The sequence below is a fragment of the Hetaerina americana genome, unplaced genomic scaffold, assembly GCF_022747635.1.
Source record: "Hetaerina americana unplaced genomic scaffold, ioHetAmer1.1.p SCAF_12, whole genome shotgun sequence".
Classification (NCBI taxonomy): Eukaryota; Metazoa; Arthropoda; class Insecta; order Odonata; family Calopterygidae; genus Hetaerina; species Hetaerina americana.
This window is the reverse complement of record NW_027286292.1, coordinates 150,180-173,410: the sequence shown is the minus strand read 5'-3', so window position 1 is coordinate 173,410 and position 23,231 is coordinate 150,180. Positions and strand designations below refer to the sequence as shown.

General features: G+C 39.1%; 1 protein-coding gene across 1 annotated transcript; it reads right to left on the bottom strand.

Moving 5' to 3' along the window:
* Positions 1 to 1,251: 1,251 nt before the first annotated feature.
* LOC139685843 (uncharacterized) lies at positions 1,252 to 19,294 on the bottom strand. Its single transcript, XM_071582955.1, has 4 exons — positions 19,206 to 19,294; positions 15,028 to 15,088; positions 11,183 to 11,265; positions 1,252 to 1,647 (listed from the first exon to the last, which is right to left on the bottom strand). Exons 1-4 carry the CDS (start codon positions 19,239 to 19,241, stop codon positions 1,468 to 1,470), a joined length of 360 nt encoding a protein of 119 aa, XP_071439056.1. The 5' UTR covers positions 19,242 to 19,294; the 3' UTR covers positions 1,252 to 1,467.
* Between the last annotated feature and the right edge of the window lie 3,937 nt (positions 19,295 to 23,231).

Here is a 23,231-nt window from a genome sequence, read left to right as displayed (position 1 = left end):
GAATAAGGGGCAGCGAATAGCAGTGTATTATTCGGCAGTTGTAAAAATAAGATGCCTCAAAATTGAATTGGATATTTTATATTGCGAATGGCTTAATATAAATAATATTTACTTCACACTTCACATGACATTGGTTTCAATATTTATACAATATAGCAATGGTACAAAGTGATCAAGCGGTTCTAGCAAGCCTGTCCTGGCACAGAAACTATTCTCTCTGCATTGACAGCACCCAGGGGCAATTTTCACTGAGGGACTCATGAAAGTAATAATGTATTTGTCAAACCTATTCCAGTCTCTATCAGCAAAACAGGCTGACAGCATGGGTCTTATTTCGAGGCTTTCAGATTGTGAATATTACACACCATTGCAGTAGATTAAGTTTTGTTTAGCACACACTTTTAATAAATGGCACAATCATTTGGAGGAGGTGCAAAGATCTCAGTAGACCACACAGCCGCTCTTTCGACGGAGGCTTGACCCCAAAAATATTTTAATAACCTTTTCTAGTTATTGCATTTACGGGCATTCACAAAACAAAGGCCCTACTTGCAGTCAAAATCACCCTTTAGAAAACCCATAAGCTCCTCCCCCTTTATTTTACCCTTCATGGAAGATCAACATACATTATTTCCTACTGATCACTTCTCTTATCCCAAAAAGACTTGTACCATGACGACTCACATCCCAATTCCCCACAATACGTTTCATCCAACCCAGCTGTCACTGGTCCCTGAAAGATGGCTCCAAAATTTTTACCCCTTCCTCTCCAACTCAACATGCAGCAATCAAAAAACAATTGTTTAAGCATCAGAATTTTGTTGAAAGTTTCTTCTTTCAATGCCAGTGAACATTTTCTTCCTTTTGCTCCCTAATATGCCCACACCAACATTGACTTTACCATCAGGTTGTTTTGGAATTGGTCAGCGGACAATTTAACAACAAGTCTAGGCTTACACAAGTTCGTTTTGGTAAGTCCTCCAGTTTCACTGCAAAACATTTTTATTACATTTCCGAAAAATTAAAATGGCCAGAATGCTAAGTAAAAATTCCCAGGTCCATGTCACAACTCCTGAGTTTTTCATTAACTTTGCAAATGTTTAGACACCTTGAAATAAGGGTGGTAAACAGGTATGACAATAACTCATGCTCAAATAAGACAAAATGCAGTTTTAATAACAACATTATCTCAATACAGATTCAAATATTCCACAAATACTAAAGATATAACATTTCTTATGTTCACTTTACTTAAAAAAAAAGGATTTAGAGTCCAAATGTTTCACTGGAGTAACTTTTCCAGTGCTTTTAGGACCTGAATAAAAACGTCTTCAAAATCTCCTCCTTTACCTACATTTTAAAAAATATGTACTCTTGTGAAATTTAAAAGTATAAATTTAAAAAATAGTTTTGTGAATGTTGACTGCATTGTAATCTACCCGTAAACTTCACTGGGAATGTTTTCATTTAAACTCTTTTCTTGTCATCTTCTTCTTTAACATCCACTTCCTCTTTCACTCGGGCCACCTCTTTTCCAGCTTCTTCAACCTCAGCTATTTTGCATGTGTCTTCCACTGCTTCATGCAGATCAACCTCTTCATCCACCATTAGATTTTCTAAATTAGGTGCGTTGATCTTTTGGTTGATCTGATAAGGTAATATGAGAAATTAATATGCAGATAATGTTATATGCCAAAATGTCAATCATCAACAGAAATTGAGGGATCTAATTACTGTTTTTAGTATATCAAGTATTCACACTAGAGGTAAAAAGTAATCATAAAATAAAAAAGTAAATCATAAAATCTGAATCTCAGGATATAAATAGTTTTGAACAATGTTTGTTATTATCCATTTTGAAGCATATCAATTAAAATTCCGGCAATTCAACTCACAATGAAATTATTACACTAAACATTGAATGCAATTTCTGGTTTATGAGAAAAAATGCACAATTTTACAAGGTTTTGCATATGAAGCATGGAGAAATGCATGATCACAAGCTTCTAAGATTCTAATTAGCCTACTAGATACCCAAAAGAAAATGTTCAAAAGATCATGAATTAACTTGGCCTGTGACTGATGGCATACATTCATTCCATAGGAAATTAAAAAAAATAATCATTAAAACATTAGTTTATAAAACAATAACTATTTTATGTTTTGTAGGTGAAATCATTTACTAGAAGATCTCAATAATTATAAAATTGGAAGCAAGATGAGATAACTCAGCGTCACTCTGAGTATTCGAATAGATGGTACACAACCGCACCACATTCTTTGCTGGAAGCAAACACTGTTTCAAGACACTTTTAGCATAGTTCAAAACATTTCCCACCCATTTTCTATGGACTGTTACCCATATTTGTCCAGTAATGCCATAAAAACCAGAGTACAGGAAATTGCACATTTATGAATAAGTTAAAAAAGAGCAGGTTTTTTCATGCAGATATTGAATTATCTATTGATTAAAAGATACAAATAATTAAATTCATTCTTTGCGTAACACACTAGGTAAGTGTGTCAGAGAAATTTATTTGGCTCAGGTAAGTTGCTGCTATGGTAACAATAACTGATCTGACAGCATAAAAAAACAATAAATATTTCTGTAAAAGGTCTACGAGAAACATATAACGAAAAGGAATGAGCGAAAGTTCGGATAAAACTCATTAACTTAATTGGCATTATGAGCAAATAATTTTGAGAACAATGGCTCAGCAAAAGGGACCAATCATTTGTGTAATCAGTGGGTTGGCTCTCCCTGTAGGCTAACCTAGAGTAACCGGACAGACAATTTATACCAGCACTTGAAGCTGTATCTTCCAAGACCTTGGTACCCAATATTTTTATGATCTTACAGTAATGCACTCATAAACTGTAAGATCTCATCTATGTTCTATGGGACCTTAGTCAAATATAAATTAAACAGCCAATAAATTTTAATGGCCATTATTACTAGGATTTTTATTATTTATTAAAATATTTAACTGTGCATCAATTACTTCTGAAAGGGGAATACAATTATGATCTTACTTTGGCACCGCTTCCAAATAAGAAATACGGTGCATATGTAGACATTTTTATACATAATATGCATACAACTACGGATACAGATTCACCTTGTACATCACATTGCTAAGTGTAGATGCCAAGTGAAATGGCACACCATTCCATTCAGCAGTTTGCTGTAGGCAGTCCAATGAATCAGTTTTGGTGTGTGTGCATTGATATAAATGAAAAAAATCTAAGCATCGGGCAAAGACAAAATTCTTTGTACAAGGTTAAATGCCAACCGAAATCATCCAAGGATTGTAAATGTGTATTGCTACTCTTCTCCTTCAATTTCCACGGTGAAAACGTGCACAACTGAGTTTGAACGTGTCCCCGAGAGTCTCGGAGATGATCCAATGAAGGACATCTGATAAGTGCAACCACACGAGAAATCTTTGGAAAAAATGCATGATATGACATTATAAGACAAACACAGGAAGGTACTTGAAATTGCAAATACTGTATGACTCTCAAAAGAATGTGTCGGTCACATTTTGCATGAGGAATTACACATGACACTTTTCAAACAGTGCTTTATGTACTTAACAAAAAACCAGAGTAATATTAAGCATTGATATATGACAATGGATGTAAAATGGATCCGCCGTTAGACACCAGACATTTTTTGGGATGCAAAGAAAACTCTGTTGATTGTCTTGAAAAGGTTAAAAAAATAACTGGGGAGTACTGTTCGTAACTTCTAAAGGACCTGGTCAAAAAAATTGGTGAAAGCAGACCCGGCTTGCAGAGGAGAAAACCATTTCCCTTCATAGCAATGAACGTTACCACTAAAGTGAATGGAAATTGAGGGATTTTTACTTTCCGTACGAGATGACTGTGCAGCAATAGAGATTTTAGAGGCCTCAAAAACCAAAGGTAAGCCAATTTAAGGAGCGATTGGTAGTACACCTCACTAACTGCTTAAGTGCTCATAAGAAGTCAATGTCATCGAACAAAGGTGGTAGAGGCCATTTTATCTGCATCTTCGCTAGACCCTACAAGGCATGTGGTGGGGGATGTCAGGTTACAAGCCATACATACAAAATCACAATCATTACTCATCTACACAAATATCAGTTTGGGAATAAGCTTAAACTAAGTTAATCACACAAAAAGGGGTTATTATATGGAACAATATTCAATAACAAGATATGTACAAGGTCTGTCTCAAAAGAAGTAGGACTTATTTTTTCCTGGGTAAACGCAAGGATGGACGGCGGTTTCTCTGGCTAGGTTCAAGGGAGGGGAGTCTCCGGAAAGGCAGGAGGCCTGTGGCAGTTGGCCTATCTGGAGTGTGGATTGCTGGTTTTCGAAACCCTCACAATGTAACCTCATTACGTTCTGTTTTGAGCTGATTATTGGAAATGCACTACGCCAGCAAATTTTGCATGAAACTGGGCAAAACCAGGAAAGAGACTCAGGACATGCTCAAGGTAGCTTATGGTGTTAACGCCATAGAATGGGTGCTTTTGAGAGGCACAAGTTGTTTCGGGAGGGCAGAGAAGATGTTATAGATGCCGAACGTTCAGGACATCCTTTGACCTCAAAAATTGACTAAGAACTTGTAACAGTGAAGGCTTTCTTGGACAGGGATCGCAGATTGAATGTTTGCATAGTTTCTGAAGAACTTCCCTCCATCCCTTAAAGTGATGTGCATTGATTGGTGCCCGAAAACATGGGCATGCGAAAGGTGTATGCGAAGTGGGTGCTGTAAGTGCTCTTGAACGAATAAAAGGAAACTCGCTTGTGTATATACCAAGAGCTTCTTGAACATGTGAGTGAGGATTTAAATTTTTTAGACAATCCCCTACCAGACTTCTTCCTCTTTCCCACCTCAAATCCTTGCTGAAAGGATGCCATGGCTTGATGGAAGTGTTACAACAGGCCGGGGAGCTCAGCAGCATTCCAGGCACCGCCTTCCAGAAGGCATACGAGTCATGGAAAACTTGCTGGAAGTGGCATGTGGATGCAAAAGGGTGCTGCTTCCTAGACTTTTGAGTGAATGCATCAATTCTGGCAATGAATTCCTTTAGTCAACTCAGTCATACTACTTTTGGGACGGACCTTGCATATTCAAATCATGCAGGAGAACTGTTAAAAAGATGGGACCATCAAATACAAAAATAACATTCAGGATATCGACAAAATATATACACTACAAATGCCAGTCATCTCCTGAGAGATTGCTGTAATGTCCATTTTGATTTGTTATGGTATGAGGAAAAAACAGCATTTTAAATCTATCCAATCCACCATTTTTCTCCCTGATTTTACGTTGGTGATCAGATTTCCCAGAGGTAGTCGGGGCCCGTGATGTGTCTGTCACATATTTGGATAAGTAACCTGCCTAAAATTTACACGGTAAATTTAGCCTCTATCTCAACCTATGGTCAACTAGTTTTCCCCAGGATATGTCCTTAGTTATGATAACAACAAAATATTTTACCGATTCTATGTTTTTTATGCTGCTTTCCTGTGTGCTGTAAGTTTAAGGTAAGGTGTAAGGGTGAAATACCCTTCCACCAAATATTCATCGAAAATTTCTTTAAATTCATGTCTTAATGTCCCTATATACCATTGCTTTGTCAGGAAATAGACTCAGTTTACTTGAAACTTGATAACTGATGTATTTATTGTATAAATGGAACAATAGTGGACACTTCCTTGTGGGCCACCCGATGAGCTGCTCACTTGGTCAGATGATCCATTACGAACCTTTGTTCATGGCCTGTTGAAATTATAATTACGTGCCCTACAATTTTGTATGAGATAGATGGGAGGGGGACGGGATGGTAATTTCTCACATCTTCTGTTGTGCCTTATTCATACATGGGCATGCATTGGCTACTTTCCAGTTCTTGGGTGCTAGGTGATCATTTAAGGATGTATTAAATATTATAAATACAAAACCAATTCGGATACCATCATTATTTACACACAAGCAGGGATTTGATGAGGGAGCAGGGATTTTACCGAATTTGTTTGGACTTGTATCTGTAAGATGCCATTTAACTCCAAGAGAAGACATCACAATTTCAGAGACAGGCTCATGGAAGTGATCAGGTAGCAACTCAAAATTTTTCCGGCGGGGGATTAAAAAGTGCAATGAAAACAATGGTTTAGTGTACTAACTTTTTCTCTACTGGCACTGTTTTTCCCCATTTCTATTTTAAATTGGTACTGTCGACTTATTTCCCTCAACCTCCCATGAATAGGATTCAAGTGCTTATGAGTTATTGTCCAGATATTTACTTAATTATTTTTAAATTCTTTTGCGCCTGGTGACATGCTTTCCTAGCTAATGCTTTACCTGTTTTATATTTTTAAATTTCATTTATAGCTACACTTGTCCTTGTATGCTCTCCTCATTTTCAAATACCATGCCATTTTGCTTTCGAGTACTTGTAGCATCTAGGTTCCACCCTCTTGACTTTTTAACTTCCTAGGTATGTATTTTTCTAACGCAGACTGCATAACACAAGCAAGGTACCACACATGTTCACTCACGTTCTCCGCAGCTACTACTCTCTTAAAATAATCCTTGAAGACTGCTACGACCCTCGCCTTAATACATCATAATCAACCTGGTCGAACAAGTAAATCTTTCTTTTGAGTATCTAACTTTTCCCAATTATCACATTGACTTTCAATTACACTACACAGTGGTCACTATAACCATTGCAATATTTAGGACACCTACCAACAACTTTTTAGCTAATAGATCAAGTACATTATTTCCTCTTATAGGTGTTAGTACCAACTGCTTGAGTTCCATGTAAAAGAGACTTTAGTCCTACATGACTCCTCGTCCTTACCTCCTGCTGCAAAACAATTGTTTCCATTACAATGTCTCTTAATTAAGGGTCAAACATGACAGTATTTGTGAAGAACAAAGAATACCTAGGCATATCTAACAAGTCTCATGAATACACCCGCAATTGAGAGGCTAAGAACTTTCCCGTGAAGTGAAGTGTGCCCTTCATTCTTTATAGACCAGAATATCCACCAAATTCCCAGTTTTCCAGAAGAGGGTGATTCCCAAGTTTTACATGCTGGTGGAAATAACACCAATTGGACCTTTGCTTTACCTCATTTACATGCGAGTATGACTCGTGAAATATTTTAACGCCTTCAAATACAAAACCCTCTCTAACATTGGCTCTCAGCAACTCGGGAGATATTATTCCCATCAACGCCACATGGACAGTCCCACAGTTTTCTCATTCACTTCTAATGGCAGCAACCAAGGACGACTGTGAACATTTTTCTGACATTCAGACTACAAAAACTTATTTTTTTTAAGGTAATCTACCGGTTAAGGTAGGTTTTTCGATGGACACAACTACCAAACAAATATTTTGTGACTACTAACAAAACACAACCCTAAATTCTACTCTACACCAGGTCCCTCTTCATCTCTGAGTACTTTCTTCCGCCCTTCATCCCATCCAACATCCCTATCCTGTTCCTTCCCTTTCCTCTTTTGCCCAACATTCTACCCTCTATCACAGTCTTCAACATCCCACTGCCGGTCAACACCCCCTTCATCCACTTTTCCTGCCTCCATAGGATTGCTCCCAACAAACCCCTCTCTTCGCCCACCATACCAAGTACTTCCTCATTTGTTTTCTTCTCTGTCCATTTCACCTTCTCCATTCTTCTCCACACCCACATTTCAAAAGCCTCCAGTCTACGTCTATCCTCCTGCTTCAATGACCACGTTTCCGCGCCGTACATAGCTACGCTCCATATCAAAGTTTTTACGAGTCTTTTCTTAACATCCTTACTCTAAGTCCCCGTCATCAACTCCCTCCTCCTCGTGAAAGCCTCTTTGCCTAGCGCAATTCTTCTCCTGACGTCCCTACTACTTTGACCGTGTTGGTCCAAAACACTACCGAGATACGTAAACTGTTCTACCTGCTCTATTTTTTGCCCTCCTATTTTAATGTTAAGCTTGCCCTTTTTCTTTCTAGAAAATCGCATAACCTTTGTTTTATTAATGTTGATTCTCATCCCATACCTGTCGCACTGAATTTCCAATTCACTCAGCAATGCTTGCAGCCCCTTGGCTGACTGACAAACTAAAGCTTGGTCATCAGCAAACCTAACTGATTTTACGAATTCCCCGCCCACTTTCATTCCTACCTCTAGTTCTTCCCATGCCTCTTTGATCATTTCCTCTGCATACAGGTTGAACAGCAACGGTGATAATGGGCAACCCTGCCTTACACCCCTTCCTAACACTGCCCATCCTGACTCCCCGTTTCCCACCCGCACCTGAGCAGTCTGAGACATGTACAGGTTGCGGATTTGCCTCCTTTCCCTCCAATCTATTCCTATTTTCTGCAATATACTCATTAGTTTTTCCCAATTCACTCTATCAAACGCTTTTTCGAAATCTACGAAACAGGCAAATACCTCCTGGTTGTGTTCTATATTCCTCTCGATTAATAATCTCATTACTGCAATGGCATCACGCGTACCTCTCCCCTTCCTAAACCCAAACTGATCATCCCCTAAGTAATCATTTGCCCTACTCTCTATCCTTTTGTTTATGATCCTGAAAACAACTTTAGCTGCGTGGGATATCAAACTAATTGTCCTATAGTCCTCACATGACGTGGCCTTTACCTTTTTCGGAATCGGAACTAAAACTGCTTTCAAAAAGTCTTCCGGCCAGATTCCCTCCTCATAAATGCTACGGATCAGCTCATATAGCCTCTTCCTCCCACATTTTCCTAAGCATTTTAAAAGTTCCACGGGAATGTTATCTACCCCTACGGCCTTATTTAGTTTCATCTCCCTTAATGCCCTTTCTATCTCATTGTCTAGTATGCCTGGACCTAAGCTGTCTTCCTCTACGTCATTTTCTTTTTCAATGTCTAACTGTGTTGGTCTGAGTTCTTTACTATACAGTTCTTCTATATACTCCTTCCATCTCTCTTGGATCTTTCCTGCGTCAACTATTACCTTACCCGCCTTATCTCTAACTATTAGCATAGCTCTTCCTTTCTTACTTCCCGATAACGATTTAACTTTGCTGTACAGCGCACCGATTTCACCCTTCCTCTGAAGACTTTCCATATCCTCGCACTGCGTCTTCCACCATGCGTCTTTTGCCTTATTTGTTGCCCGCCTCAATTTATTGTTCAATTCTTTGTACTTCATTTTGCCTAATTCTGTATTTATATTCTTCCATTTTCGCCGCTCATCCATCTTTGTAATCATCTCATCCGTGATCCATGGTTTCCTAGTCCTTTTAGCGTTCACGGTTCCAATAGTGTCTTTTGCGGCTTTAGACAACCCTTTTTTGATCATTTCCCATTTTTCTTCGATAGTAATAAGCCCTTTACCATCCTCCATGATATTCTCTACCGCCTGTTTGTATTCCTTCCTTTTCAACCCATTTAATGCTTCTACATTCCATTTTCTAACTCGCCGCCCCTGCCTTATCTTTTTGAAACGTACGCTACATTTCATAACAACTAAATTGTGGCCTGAGTCCGCATCCGCTCCCGGAAAGCTGTGGGAATTTATCACACTATTCCTAAACCTGTGTCTAACCAGGATATAATCTAGCTGATATCTTCCTGAGTCACCTGGCATTTTCCATGTATACCTGCGTCTTTTGTGGTGTCTAAACCAAGTGTTGGTGATGACTAACCCCTGTCTCCTGCAGAACTCAACTGCTTTCTCCCCGCGGTCATTCCTCGTGCCCAAACCGTAGTTGCCCACCTCATCACCATCTCTTCCTTCGCCTACCGTCGCATTCCAATCCCCCATCACTGTCAAATGTTTCCCTGCAGGAACACACGCGATCATGTCCTCTAACTGATCGTATATCTTATCGACCTCTTCTTCCTTATGGTTGCTCGGTGGCATGTATACCTGAATAATAACTAAGTTCGTCGGTTCTGCTTTTATCTCCACTAGTAGTATTCTATCCGTTACCTGCTCTATGTTGACTACGCTTCTTCCTACCTCTTCATTTAATACTATGGCAACCCCTCGTTGGCTCTCGTCCCCACCGCTGTATATTATTCTATACTTATCACTCCAGTAATCCCCGCTATCTTTCCATCTCACCTCGCATAGACCTAAAATATCTATATTTCCCCTTTCCATCTCTCGCTTAACATTCTCCAATTTCCCTGTCCTCATCATTGTCCTAACATTCCACGTTCCTATTCTAACTAATTTTGTGTTCTTCTCCTGCGTCTTCTGTCCTGCTGCGGCTGGTTTTCCCTTGCAAGGGTTTCGTGGGATGACGACCGCGGAAGCCTTGCCTCCCCCGCTGCCGGGCACGACACACGGCCGATTGGGCCGAGCCCCGTGGTTGCCAGGACTCAAAATATCTCTATTGTCCATCATATTTTTCTAGGGAATGATAATTGAGGTGGTTTCCCGTTGCCTTACTCAATAGTGTTTTTAACGTGACACCATCACTTACTGGCCGCCCCACTGGGGTCAGACGCCATTGCAGCCGCCTCACTGAGGAACAGACGCTGCGTGGACTACCTTTCGTCTGGCTCGTAACCTTCGACCTATCTGGCATGGGTGACCCTACCAGGAGCAATAATTATTACTCCCGCCAGCACAGCTCTAGGACAAAAACTAATATTAACCTGTTATTATTATCAATAACTTCAAGACTTCTAATGATGGAAAATTTATCCCCTATATCTGGACAGAGGAACAAAGACATCCCCGCAACCACAATGGCACTTTAAATAACAATGATTTTCTATAAAATTGCTTAGAGGTGACTAAAGGTGGGTTTATGCCTGTGACCCTGATATCATACACCAACTATTACCAGAGAAAAAATGCATTATTTTGTTGTGCTTTTTTTTGGTCCCACCACAGCTGGGACTGAAAAAAAGCAAAAAAAAGGCCTATTTGAGAAGCACACCCATTGATGCTTTTGACAGACATGCTGCCTCGCAATAACATCCACAACACTGAACACCACACCAATTTGACTGCATATTTCAATGACCTGACACATTCTCAGTGACATGTCCGCAGTAAGACACCATGCAGAATCACAAAGAACTAGCAACTGATTAACAAGACTTACTAATAATTTTAATTAATCACATAATGAGATTGATTTGAAATGTGGACTTACATCTGCCAATGGTAGACTGATCAATCCTTCACCCTTATCTTGCTCAAGAACTTCAGTGATAAAACCCTTGAAAGGCTCTGAAACTGGTAAGGCACAAAGAGACAAGAATATCACTCTCGGATAAAAACAATCATATTTAAAAATTTGAGCCTTAGGATGAAACTAAAAAAAGTCTCCAAACAGGAGAAAAGACATTTTTTCAAAAAATATAGTTTGTAATCCAAAGATTTTGTGGGTACTTAATACCAAAGGAAAAAAAATTATTTCAAGGATATGAGGTCTGTTCAAAAATTTCCCTAACTTTAGTTATCACAAAAAACGTACTACACTGACAAATTATTGGTCAGGGTCCCCTTCCAAGTAATCTCCTTCGCAACACATACACTTACCCCCAAGGTGTTTCAACTGGTTGAAACAGTCCCGGAATGCTCATAGTAAGGTCCTGCATCGAATTTTTCTCTGGAATTGCGGCAAATGTTTTTTCTTTGAGCAGCCTTTTTAGTTTGGGGAAGAGAATTAAGTCACATGGGGCCAGGACTGGCAAGTAAGGTGGGAAGGATAGCACAGCAGCTTGCTGGCATGGCAGAAAAACCACTTGCCACTCCTCCTATGTACGCACCACTTTTGCCCATTTCTCTTCCTTAGGCGTTTCATAACCCCCAGGTATACACCTGTGCTGTCTGGCCTTTAGGCAGGGATTCGTGATGCAATACCCCCTTTGCATATAAAAACAGTCTACATCACCCTGACATTTGAGCAAACTTGTCAAGCTTTTCTGGAGTGAAGGGATGGTTCACCAATCCATTGTGAAGATTGCACTTCTGTTTTTTTGTCATACAAAAAAAACCCATTATTCCTGAAATGATTCCGGAGAAGAAGAATTCATCCTCTTCAGCTCGATCAAATTGTTCCTGACAGACTTGAAATGGATGTTATTTCTGGTGTGCTGGCATCAGACGAGGCACAAAGTTGAAGGTGACTCCACAGCATGAATAAATCCAACATCTTAATCTTAGGTAAGTTCCCTGACAATCAAATATGCATTTGCATGAACGAGAGGGTTCACTCTCTCATCAGCAAACGTTGATGGTCTTCCTGAATGCTAGTCATCTTCCACAGATTGCCGCCCCTTTCTGAACCACTCATCCTATGTTCCATAGCATCCTCGCCTTGATAATCAACTCTTTACATCCAAAATTTCCATGATGGAATTGGACAATTTTACACTGAATTTCACAGAACACAAAGCTGCTCCATTAAAGACCTCTACTTCATGTGTCCGACTTCTTGCCATGTTCCACAGACACCCCTTTCAAGCAATGTTCATTAACTATAGTCACATTGATGACTGTAACTAATCAACTAAGTGCTTGACGGTAGGAGTGCGGGAAGTTTCTATGGACACAACACCACCAATTGGATTAAAAAATATCCCCCTGGAGGCATGCTGTAAAATAGTTTCGGGAAAAGTTTGAACAGACCTCATAACCACTGTTTCAATTTAAACATTTAAAGTAAAATGAACATACATTTCTTTAAAATTTGTTCCATTTGAAACTGCAAGTTTTTTCATGATCCAACAGGACTAAAAACTTGAAAACTATCCAGATCACTGTCCTCGTTGTTTATTGCAATGTTAGACACTGGCTGCCTGGCTGTGAATCAAATCAATATGTGGAAGGCTGCTTTCCTTTAGGCACAATTATTTTTACATCTGAATCAAACGGGTAATTTTGCAGCAGAAAACAACTGCCCCCAAGGGAACTGCTTCTGATAACATACTTTTGAGGCACTTCATCGCCAAAATATCCAGTCTTTGTAATAGGCTGGTGAAATTCAATGAAAAAACACAAGGTAGGTATGCAAATTACAGGGTTTCATATTTATATTTCTGGAGGTTTATTTTGATACGATTGCATACTACCTTGATCAAAAAGTTCCCGGAATAACCACTGTGTGGCGCTCCCATCGTTCCGATTTGAGTTCTGTTTTTTTTGTTAAATTGGTACATCTGTTGTTGATATTCCCTTTAAATCTTAGTGTCATAACTTGACATTTGCAAAAGTTACGTAGCCAAGAGTACATCTATCTCTGTGTGTGTTGGCGATTTTTTACAATTGCAGAAATGGATTTAAATTTGCAACAACGAACTCTAATTAAATTTTGCGTAAAAAACGGATTTAGTGGCGCACGGACGTTGGAAATGTTGGAAAAGTGTTTCGGCAACGATTCTCTAAAAAAAACCGTCGTTTACCAGTGGCACGAGCGGTTCAGAAGTGGTCGTGAGTCAATCGAAGATGATGAACGCAGTGGCAGACCATCGACATCGAAAGTCGGTGAAAAAATTGATAAAGTAAAAGAAATGTTGGTCAATAACCGCAAATTAACCATCAGAGAAATAGCGGAGGACTTGAACATTGCCTATGGATCCGCCCAAGACATTGTGGTTAATGATTTGGGTTTCCGTCGTGTAGCAGCAAAAGACCTCAATTTCATGCAAAAAAGAGACCGTGTTGACGTCGCAAAAGACATGATTTGCGAGGCTGAATCCGATCCCACATTCATCAAAAGGATCATTACTGGAGACGAGACGTGGGTTTATGAGTACGACACGCAATCCAGACATCAGGCAAGTGAATGGCGTTCACCAAATGAGCCGAGACCAAAAAAACCACGTCGTTTTCAGTCAAAAAAGAAGGCAATGCTGACGGTTTTCATGGATTACAACGGTGTAGTGCATCATGAATTTTTGCCAGACAGTAAACAAGTATTATTTGGGCGTTATGAGACGTTTGCGTGAAGCAATTCGCCAAAAGAGACCAGAAATGTGGGCAGAAAACTCGTGGATATTGCACCATGATAACGCACCGTCGCACAGTGCTATCATTATTCGTAATTTTTTGACGAAAAATGCAACAAATACCATCCAACAGCCACCGAATTCACCTGATTTGGCTCCCTGTGACTTCTTTCTGTTCAATCGAGTTAAAAAACCATTACGGGGAACGCGTTTTAGCAGCCGAGAGGAAGTAATGGAAAAATCGCAGGAAGCACTGATGGACATACCGAAAACCGAATATAAAAAATGTTTCGAGGATTGGATCAAGCGCTGGCATAAGTGTGTTGCAGTCGATGGGGATTACTTTGAAGGGGACAATATAGATTTAGATGAATAAACTTGTATTTTTAATTTTCTGAATAAATTCCGGGAACTTTTTGATCAAGGTAGTAATATCAAATTTTAATGCTTCACCTATCATTTTTATTCATGCAAGACTTGAACCATCTTGTGGCCCTTCTCCTTAGAAGCCTCATTAATGGCATTTACATTCATTAAATGAGTCATGTCTCAAGAATAAACATTATACTGACATTATCTTGGAAATTTACGGATACCAGCAGGATTCTCTCGACTACATTTGCCCCCATTGCCCACTTCCCTACAAGTATACTAATATGAGGTACATACAAAGTATAAATACGCAATATATCCTTGAGGGATATTGCAAGTTCTCTCAAGGACATACTGCTCTTCAACTACCTAAAACCTAGTTTTGTCAACTTGGCATTAACTGTGGCAGCCAACTGTTGCACATATTAAGCAATAATTTGACACACATATTTGACACAACCTACAACACTGATAGCGTTATTCTTTTGGAAATGAACTATGAAATGACAACAGTGATCAATGAAAGGCCAACATTTTGATCAAGAGCGGTTAAAAAATAAAATGTCTCCTAATTTGTCAAACACCCCTCTTCAAATGGGCACACCATACATTTCACACATCAGTGCATTAGGAATAATCATAAATAATCCATCAATGATGCATAAATACTCACTAAAATCTCCACTCCCTCGATCATCAAATTTCCGCTTCTTCTCCTCCATCAGGAAATCCTCCTGAAAAGAATGATATCAAATTGATGCATTCTCTTCATTTTAAAACGCTGGTGTCAAGAACTTGTAAATATTGATGCGAGAATTGCAAATAACGGTCTCTGACTGGTAATACCCAAGTTTACAATAATACATGTCAAGTCCAACCTACTCATCCCATGATATCAAAATTCTATCAGTCAGATACATATTTTATTTCTAGAGTAGTAGTAGTTTTGAGGGGAGGCGACCGACAGCTAAGGTCATTTGCGCCATAGGGGAAGGACAGGAAAGGATGAAGGGTGGAGAGAAACCCGGCGTCGGCATTAGCCTACTCTTTACGAAAGGCGCCAAGGGGTCCGCGGCTTAACGTCCCATCCGACGGACGGCGTACTCACTCAAAGTGCCCTCCACAAAGCACCGCTAGTAGGGATCGAGATACCTCTGAAAAATATTCAACACCGCCGGGATTTGAACCCGCGCCCTCAGGGTGGGAAGCCAGTACGTTAGCCCCCGCACCATCTCGATCCCCTTATTTCCAGATGAAGTGGAAACCCTCATTAAAGGGATATGGACTAAAATCTTCACAGAGGTAAAGAATGGATAGATTATAGAAAAGAGAGGACCTGTCAATAATAATATGTGCATTAAAAAAATTTCTATAAACCTTCCCACTAGATGCATTTATTACATGACCATGGCAGAACCCAAACTGAAACGGTAAAGATATATATGGTATAGAAAAAAAGTATTGAGAATAATTTTTTTCTGACGTGAACGCATGTGGCAGCAAGCTTCCAACACGCAGGCTCGGTGCTTGAGGGTATAATCTTCAACAAGTTCCAAGCACCTATCACCTACCAGTGTTCCTTTATGCTAGATTGCGTTTTTAGTGGACCTCTTTCGAGTGACTCGGTGCCAGTGCAAAACACAGGGATCGATTGAACAGCGGTACGCTCTCAAATGTTTTGTTGGACTGGAGAATTTGGGTAGGGAGACGTTGAGCATGATTTGCTAAGTGTTCAAAGATGAAAACATGACACAAACTGATATTTTTTAAGTGGCACAAGCTCCTTAAAGATGGCTATGAGGGTGTAGAGGACGAGTCCTGCTCTGGATCTACACCAAGATCCAATGACCTCAACATGACCTTAAAAGGATGAATTCACACCATTGCTTAAATGTGCACATGATCTGGGATTGTGTTAGCATTGGTAAGATTACAGTGCAATGCATTATCTCTGAAAATTTGGTGAAGTGAATGATCTGTGTTAAACTTGTCCTGAAGGTCTAGCCAGATGACCAAGAGCTGAGTCGAGTGTCTGCTTGCGAAGCCCTTCTGCAATGGCATCTCGACAATTCCCCAACCCACTCAAAAGTCCCGACTTGGAACCAACAGACAATTTCCAATTCCCAAAAGTGAACTCGTCCCTCAAAGGACACCACCATAGGACCGAGTGCCATCAAAGAAGCTTGCACGCATACCCTCAAGGACATTCCAGGCACCACCTACCAGGGAACCTTTGAGTCACGGAAAAGCCCACAGCATAAGTGTGTCGACGCTCAAGGAAAGTACACGGGAGGAATTTTTAGGCATTACAACATCACCTGAAATAATTACTTTTCAGAAGCTCTCCCAGATACTTCTTATACTAACTTTGTACTTTGGACCTGGTCACAGAGAAGAACAAAAAATACATCCTAATGACCATGTGGGAGTTTATGAAGTAAGTTGCTAGCTTGGTGATTGGAGTCAGGAAATAAATGTTAACTTAATGTGATGGTTACCACAGGGTGGATTTTGCAAAAGAAATCAAACTGATCAAATGCAATTAAATTTAAACAAAGCAAAGTATATCTAAACATAACAATTCTCATGCTTCTATGATGTCAAAACAAAGATGCAATGAAAAATACAACGAGTCGCCGAGATACAGTTGAACCATGCCCAATGAGCACATGGAATTGCAAATAATTCACAAAATCAGTAAGAATATTTTTTTAACATAACTCACTTCACAACTTTTTGCATAAGGCATGATGAGGAGGGATTTCCTGGAATATTTGCATGCTTGCTGATTCAGAGGACTCATTTGTGTAATATCTCAGTATTGCTTGTTGTCACACATTTTTCCCAGCTAGAGTTCAGTCATATTATTTCTGATTTCTTTGCTCAGACTTTCAAAAATGTCCCAGAGGAAAAAGCGATAGGAGTCACCATGATATTATTAACCCTCTTAGTGCCGCGTTCAGCCAGCAGTACAAGCAAAATATGTGGAGGGTATATTAATCAAATGTATCATCTGAGGGAAAAAAATATCTTGAAGCCATTTTCAAAGATATCCACATGCAGTTGTTTCGATTGAAGAGTAACTGAATTAGGTAACATTAAGGCATGAATTTTACATTGTCTGACAAAAGAATTGGAATTGTAACCGTCTACTAAACAGGAACAATTTTTTAGCAATAAAATTTGATTTAGGGAAACAATAGTAATACATTATATGTAACATTTTCTAATGAAAACACTTTTTACTAAACAAAATTAACCAAAAAGACATGCAAAAACATTACAAAAAATAAAGAATTACTTTTGAGGAGCATAACTTTCCGTCTGCCACTGTAAAGACACATTTTGCACAATAGTTTGTTCTAAAAGGTGTTGTTCAATCATTCATCTAGCATCTCCACACCTTTTTTTATAATTTATGCATACTGTTTGCGACCTCTCTCTCTCCTGGATGTAAACAGGGTGCGTTCTGAAAGTAATGCAATCAAATTTCCCTTGCCGCTCCTGCTCCTATTGGTTGGAGTGGGATCGAACCCCTTGGAGCAGGTAGTAGAGGGGGGAACTCTAATCATTGCTTCAAAACCATTCTCAGGGCTCTCCAAGCTGTGGAAGTGGCAGGGCGTAGGTTAATGCTAACTTCTACACACTGACCGTGCCAAGAAAAAAATTAAATTGACGATCAAGCAACATCATGCGATTAAGTTTTGTGCTCTGCTGAAAAAATCTCTCGAGGACACAAAGAAAATGATTCCCCGAGGCTTACCGGGACTCTGCTCTGACCAACTCACAAGTTTCAAGGTGGTTAAAGGCCTTTAAGGAGGGCCGGGAAGAGGTCCACGATGAACAAAACTCTGGGCGGCCATCGACCAGGAAAAACGACGCCAATGTGGCTCGTGTTTGATAATTGTTGGACTCTGGCCATTGATTGAGTATCAAGATGGTGACCATTAAACCAATGAACTGAACTTACTACTGTGTAAGTCTGCTGTTGTGTTTCGCATTGCTACTGAAGATTTAGCGATGATGAAAGTGTGCGCCAAGCTCGTGCACATGGTGTTGTCAGACAACCAAAAGACCACCTGAGTGGAAATTTCAAGTGAGCTCTCGCAAAGTATTGAAAATGAACCTGATTATTTGGACCGCGTCATCACTGGCAATAAAACCTGGATTTTTCAATAAGACCCAGAAACAAAACCCCAAAGCTCTTGAGTGGCACACCGAACAGTCCCCCAAGCCCAAAAAGGCAAGAATGAGCAATCAAAAGAGAAAACAACGATCATTTTCTTGTTCGACAGCACAGGAGTTTGTTCCTCCAGGACATACAGTTCCCGCTGCCTACTACGTGGATGTGCTGGACAGACTCGGAAAAAGGGTCATCAGGACGAGAAAAGACATCTCTGCTACCTGGCAACTCCATGACAACGCACCTTGCCACAATGCTCTACAAGAGCACGAGTTCCTGGCCAAACATCATGTGCTAATGCTACCCTACCCCTCTTATAGCCCTGACTTTGCCCCAGCAGGATTCTTTTTCTTCCCTCGTATTAAGGCAGCCCTGAAAGGAACCCATTTTTCATCCATAGAAGAGATCCAATCAGCTGCCACGAAGACCTTGCAAGAGGTCCCCGAAGATGCCTTTCAGGGCACATACCGGTCATGGCAGTTGCCGGAAAAAAATGTGGCGAGGCGCCAAAGACAGTCATTTGAAGAAAATTTCGTGTTCATTCAAATCTGTTCATAAATTAAAAAAATTGCATTACTTTTGGAACGCACCCTGTATTCCACCACAAATTGCACAATTCTTTTTTTTACCTTGAATAGACACTCCAGTCTAGTGTTTGATCTACTTACACGAGGAGATATGCAACACTCCAACCCCTGAGGCATTCCATCTCAACAGACTCAATGATTCTTGCAGTGTATTTGTGCTTAGTCATCATTGTTGTTGGGCTGTTTTCTTCATAGGAAAAATAAAACTGTAAATATTTTTTCAAAACCCCGTATGATTTCACCACTACCTTGTATGAGAAAAACAGCACCACAACTCAATGCCAAAAGAGAATTGTGTTCATCACATGCTATCCACAATGTACACTCCATTTCAAGGCAGTAAAAGAAAAAGGCTGATTTAGAAAGAGAAATGCTTACAATACCATCACATTACAAACAGCCTAAATGATTACCTAGGACGGAAGAAAAGGAAAAGCAATATATTTGCATAGCAATGCTTTCACTAAGATCGCATCACCTAAGTCTTAGCAGTTGGTATCAGAGCAGATTCATCATTAAGCATTCAAAAGTGTGCAGAATTAAAAATATTTAATACAGAAGAGACCACTTAGCAAAAGAAACAAGCAAACCATTAGAATGCACTTCCCCACACGTAAACAGTTCAATGTAAAAATTAGTGTAAGATTTATACTTACAAGAGATAGAAAAACCATAAACAGAGTAATTAACCCAAAGGTATACAAAAGAGAGAAAAAACAATTATACAAAGCAGAGGCTTTATATTTATGATACAAGAAACAATACACAAGTGGCAATAAAAATTCAATAAACTAGAGCGATTTAAACGATAGCTTACATTTGGGCCAATATATCAGCCATCCGCACTTTTTACTCGAGATGCAAAAGCCAATAAATTGGTCCGCTACATCAAAAGGGTTTAAATATAGCCAATTGATTGAAAAGTAAATTCTTAGAAAAGCAAGAACTAGGTGTGACCATGGCTGATCTAGCATGCACACAGAATCGGCCAACAACAGCCGCCATCAATCTCCTGAGGAATTTTCAGGATAATGCCAGCAGAAAAAGATCATGCAGATGATAAAGAACTAGCTACTGATTACTAAGACAAACCAATTATTAAAACTAATTAATCACATTAGGACACAGTATTGTGACAAAAACTTACAATTGCTAAAGGTGGCCTGTATAAGTCAATTCCTTCTTCATCTGCCACCACTGTTGCATTATCATCCTCAATACGTCCTGCAATTGATAATGCAGAAATATATACATATAGAACATCATGCTCAGATAAACATAAACAAAATTAAAAATGCAAAATCGTTACGGATGAAACTAATAAAGCCTTGAACCAGAATATTAGACATGATGCCCAATTTCCCAAAAACTTATGGTTCGTAATCCAAAGAGTTTCAAGTACCTTACTGCTCTTCAACTACCCTAAAACCAAGTTTTGTTATCTGAGTGTTAACTGTGGCAGCATACTGTTGCACATATTAAGCATTAATTTGATACACATATTTGACACAATGTACTACATTGATAGCATTATTCTTTTGGACATGAACTATTCAATGCCAACAGTGATCAAAGAAAGGCTAACATTTTGATCAAGAGCAGTTAAAAAATAAGGTTCTTGGAATTCGTCAACCACCTCTCTTCGAATGGGCACAGCATACATTTCACAATTCAGTGCATTAGGAATAATCAAGATTAAATCATTAATAATTTATCAATGACACATAATTACTCACTAAGGTCGCCACCCATTGGATCATCACATTTCCGCTTCTTCTCCTCCATCAGAATATCCCCCTGAAAAGATTATATCAAACTGATGCATTCTCTTCATTTTAAAAGGTTAATTTGGAGAATTTGTAAATATAGAGGCAAGAATTGCAAAGAATGGTCTCTGACTGGTTACACCCAAGTTCAAAATGATACATGGCAAGTCCAGCCTACATATCCCATCAAATACATACAATCGGGCAGACACAGCAAGTTATCAACATACACGATTCCTTGTGCATTCCAAAAATCAGAGGCCATCACCTTGTTCGTCCATTTCAGCCCTCTCATACTTTGGAGTCAGATTGCCTTTACAAACACATTGTTTCCACTATCCTTTTTCTCTTAACTGCAGTAGTTAATCCATGTTTAGACCACAGCTATCAACACAGAAAATGGTTAGCTAACATATCCTGCTGAAATTTTTTTCACACAAAATTTTCGTGTAAAATAGAAAGCGCTGTAACTTATGATATGCCTCCAATTTTGATTTGTCAATCATTCAAAACATTATCGTAGATTTTGTCGATTATTTCAGAGGAAGTCTATTCCACTGGACAAACCCGATGTGATCATTATTTGTGGATGTATAGCCACATTTTAAGCCATTTCAATAATTGGAAGCATTTGCTAACACTGGAGCAGATGTGCCATGAGCTTCGCCCAAATCTGCTTTCATCTCTTTTGGCATTATGCCTGTCAATTAAAAGTGTTCTATCACTGCTACGTAAACAAAAATTTGTTCCTTCTATTGACTAAATAAAGAGAAACCAAATGTAGCAGAAATTTTGAAAGCAATTTAACAAGAAATGAGTATTAACAATGCCATTTCTCTTTTTCTAAAGAATTACTGAAACACTGCGCTGTTAATTTTGGCTCGAATAACATATGTTGCAGATATGGACACCCTCTCTGATCTTGACTGATTTTAGTTTAATTAAAAGATATTATGGATAGGTATTCAATCCATTCCTAAACTCATACACAAAAAAAACATTTGTAATCTGAAATCAGCACGGCTGGAAGATTGGTTGATCAAAATAACCATCACGTGAGTGTTCCAGATTCAATCCTGCCCTCCACTGATAAACATTCCAAAAATGTTCAAGACAATTTTGAGAACTACTTTCTATTTAAACACTTAGATAGCATAATGGGTTAGCTTCATGAATTTTACAATTCAAATGATAGCTAGGGCGGCATAAACAATCGCGCACTACTTCCATCACTGCTTACTACTATTAATTAGTACTCCCACCCCAACAGATATGCCAAAAGAGTGTTGCTACATCCTCATCTTCTCACCTATTTCTTATTCACCAACTTACTCACTCCAGAACCAATGGCTTCACAAATACAATATTTAATATCCAACTGGAAGAAATTTATGAGATAAAAAAACAAGCAACTCACCATAAGAATTTACCTATTCCTACAACTTGTAGGGCTTGAATGAGAAGTAACTAGTAGTAGAATTTTTCGTGAGAAGTGACCGACAATCGAAGTCATTTGTGCCATCAGGGAAGGGCAAGAAAGGAAGAAGGGCGGAGAGAAACACGGCATCGGCATCAACCCACTCTTAAAGACGAGGGGTCTTCAGCTTAATGTGCATATCAACGGATGGCATACTCACTGCAAGTACTCCACAAAGTACCTCAAGCAGACCCCAGGATACCAATGAAAATATCAGCCGCCTCTAATATTTGAACCTGAAACCTTTAGGATGCCAGTACGATAGCCACAGGATCATCACATTCCCCGAAATATATCTACCTCATCATAATATCATGCAGACAAAACAATCAAGTACGAGCTAAAAATAACTTAAAAAGAAAATCTTGTGCACATATTAATGTAAAAAAATGTGCATTGTGTGCGGGATAAGAGAGATGAAAAGTCCGTGGAATATCATAATATGAACAGGGCCATTACTAACCCTGTGTCAATTAACTACTAACAACAATAAAATATTTACATCGCATCGCATACATTTATAATATCATGTAGACTAAAGAATCAGGTACAAGCTGAAAATAACTTAAAAAGAAAATCTCGTGCACATATTAATGTAAAAAAATATGAAATGTTTGCGGGATAAGAGAGATGAAAAGTCCGTGGAATATCATAATATGAATAGGGCCATTACTAACCCTGTGTCATTTAACTACTTACAACAATAAAATATTTACATCGCTAGAAATCTTTGCACACAAGGGAATATATATACGGTATTTTTATAATTTGCTTGCCCACTCAACATTTTATACATGCTAGGCATTTTTCTCAGTCGTTATTTTTCTACCAAGATAACTAACAATTTGAAAATTTATTCAACAT

Excerpts from the sequence above, each read along its gene's own strand:
- LOC139685843 (XM_071582955.1), bottom strand. The coding sequence starts at position 19,241 with ATGCCTCAGGGGTTGGAGTGTTGCATATCTCCTCGT. Across the intron at positions 15,089-19,205 it reads AGTGTTGCATATCTCCTCGT|GAGGATTTCCTGATGGAGGA; the intron begins GTAAGTAGATCA and ends CATTCTTTTCAG. Across the intron at positions 11,266-15,027 it reads TCGAGGGAGTGGAGATTTTA|TTTCAGAGCCTTTCAAGGGT; the intron begins GTGAGTATTTAT and ends GTGCCTTACCAG.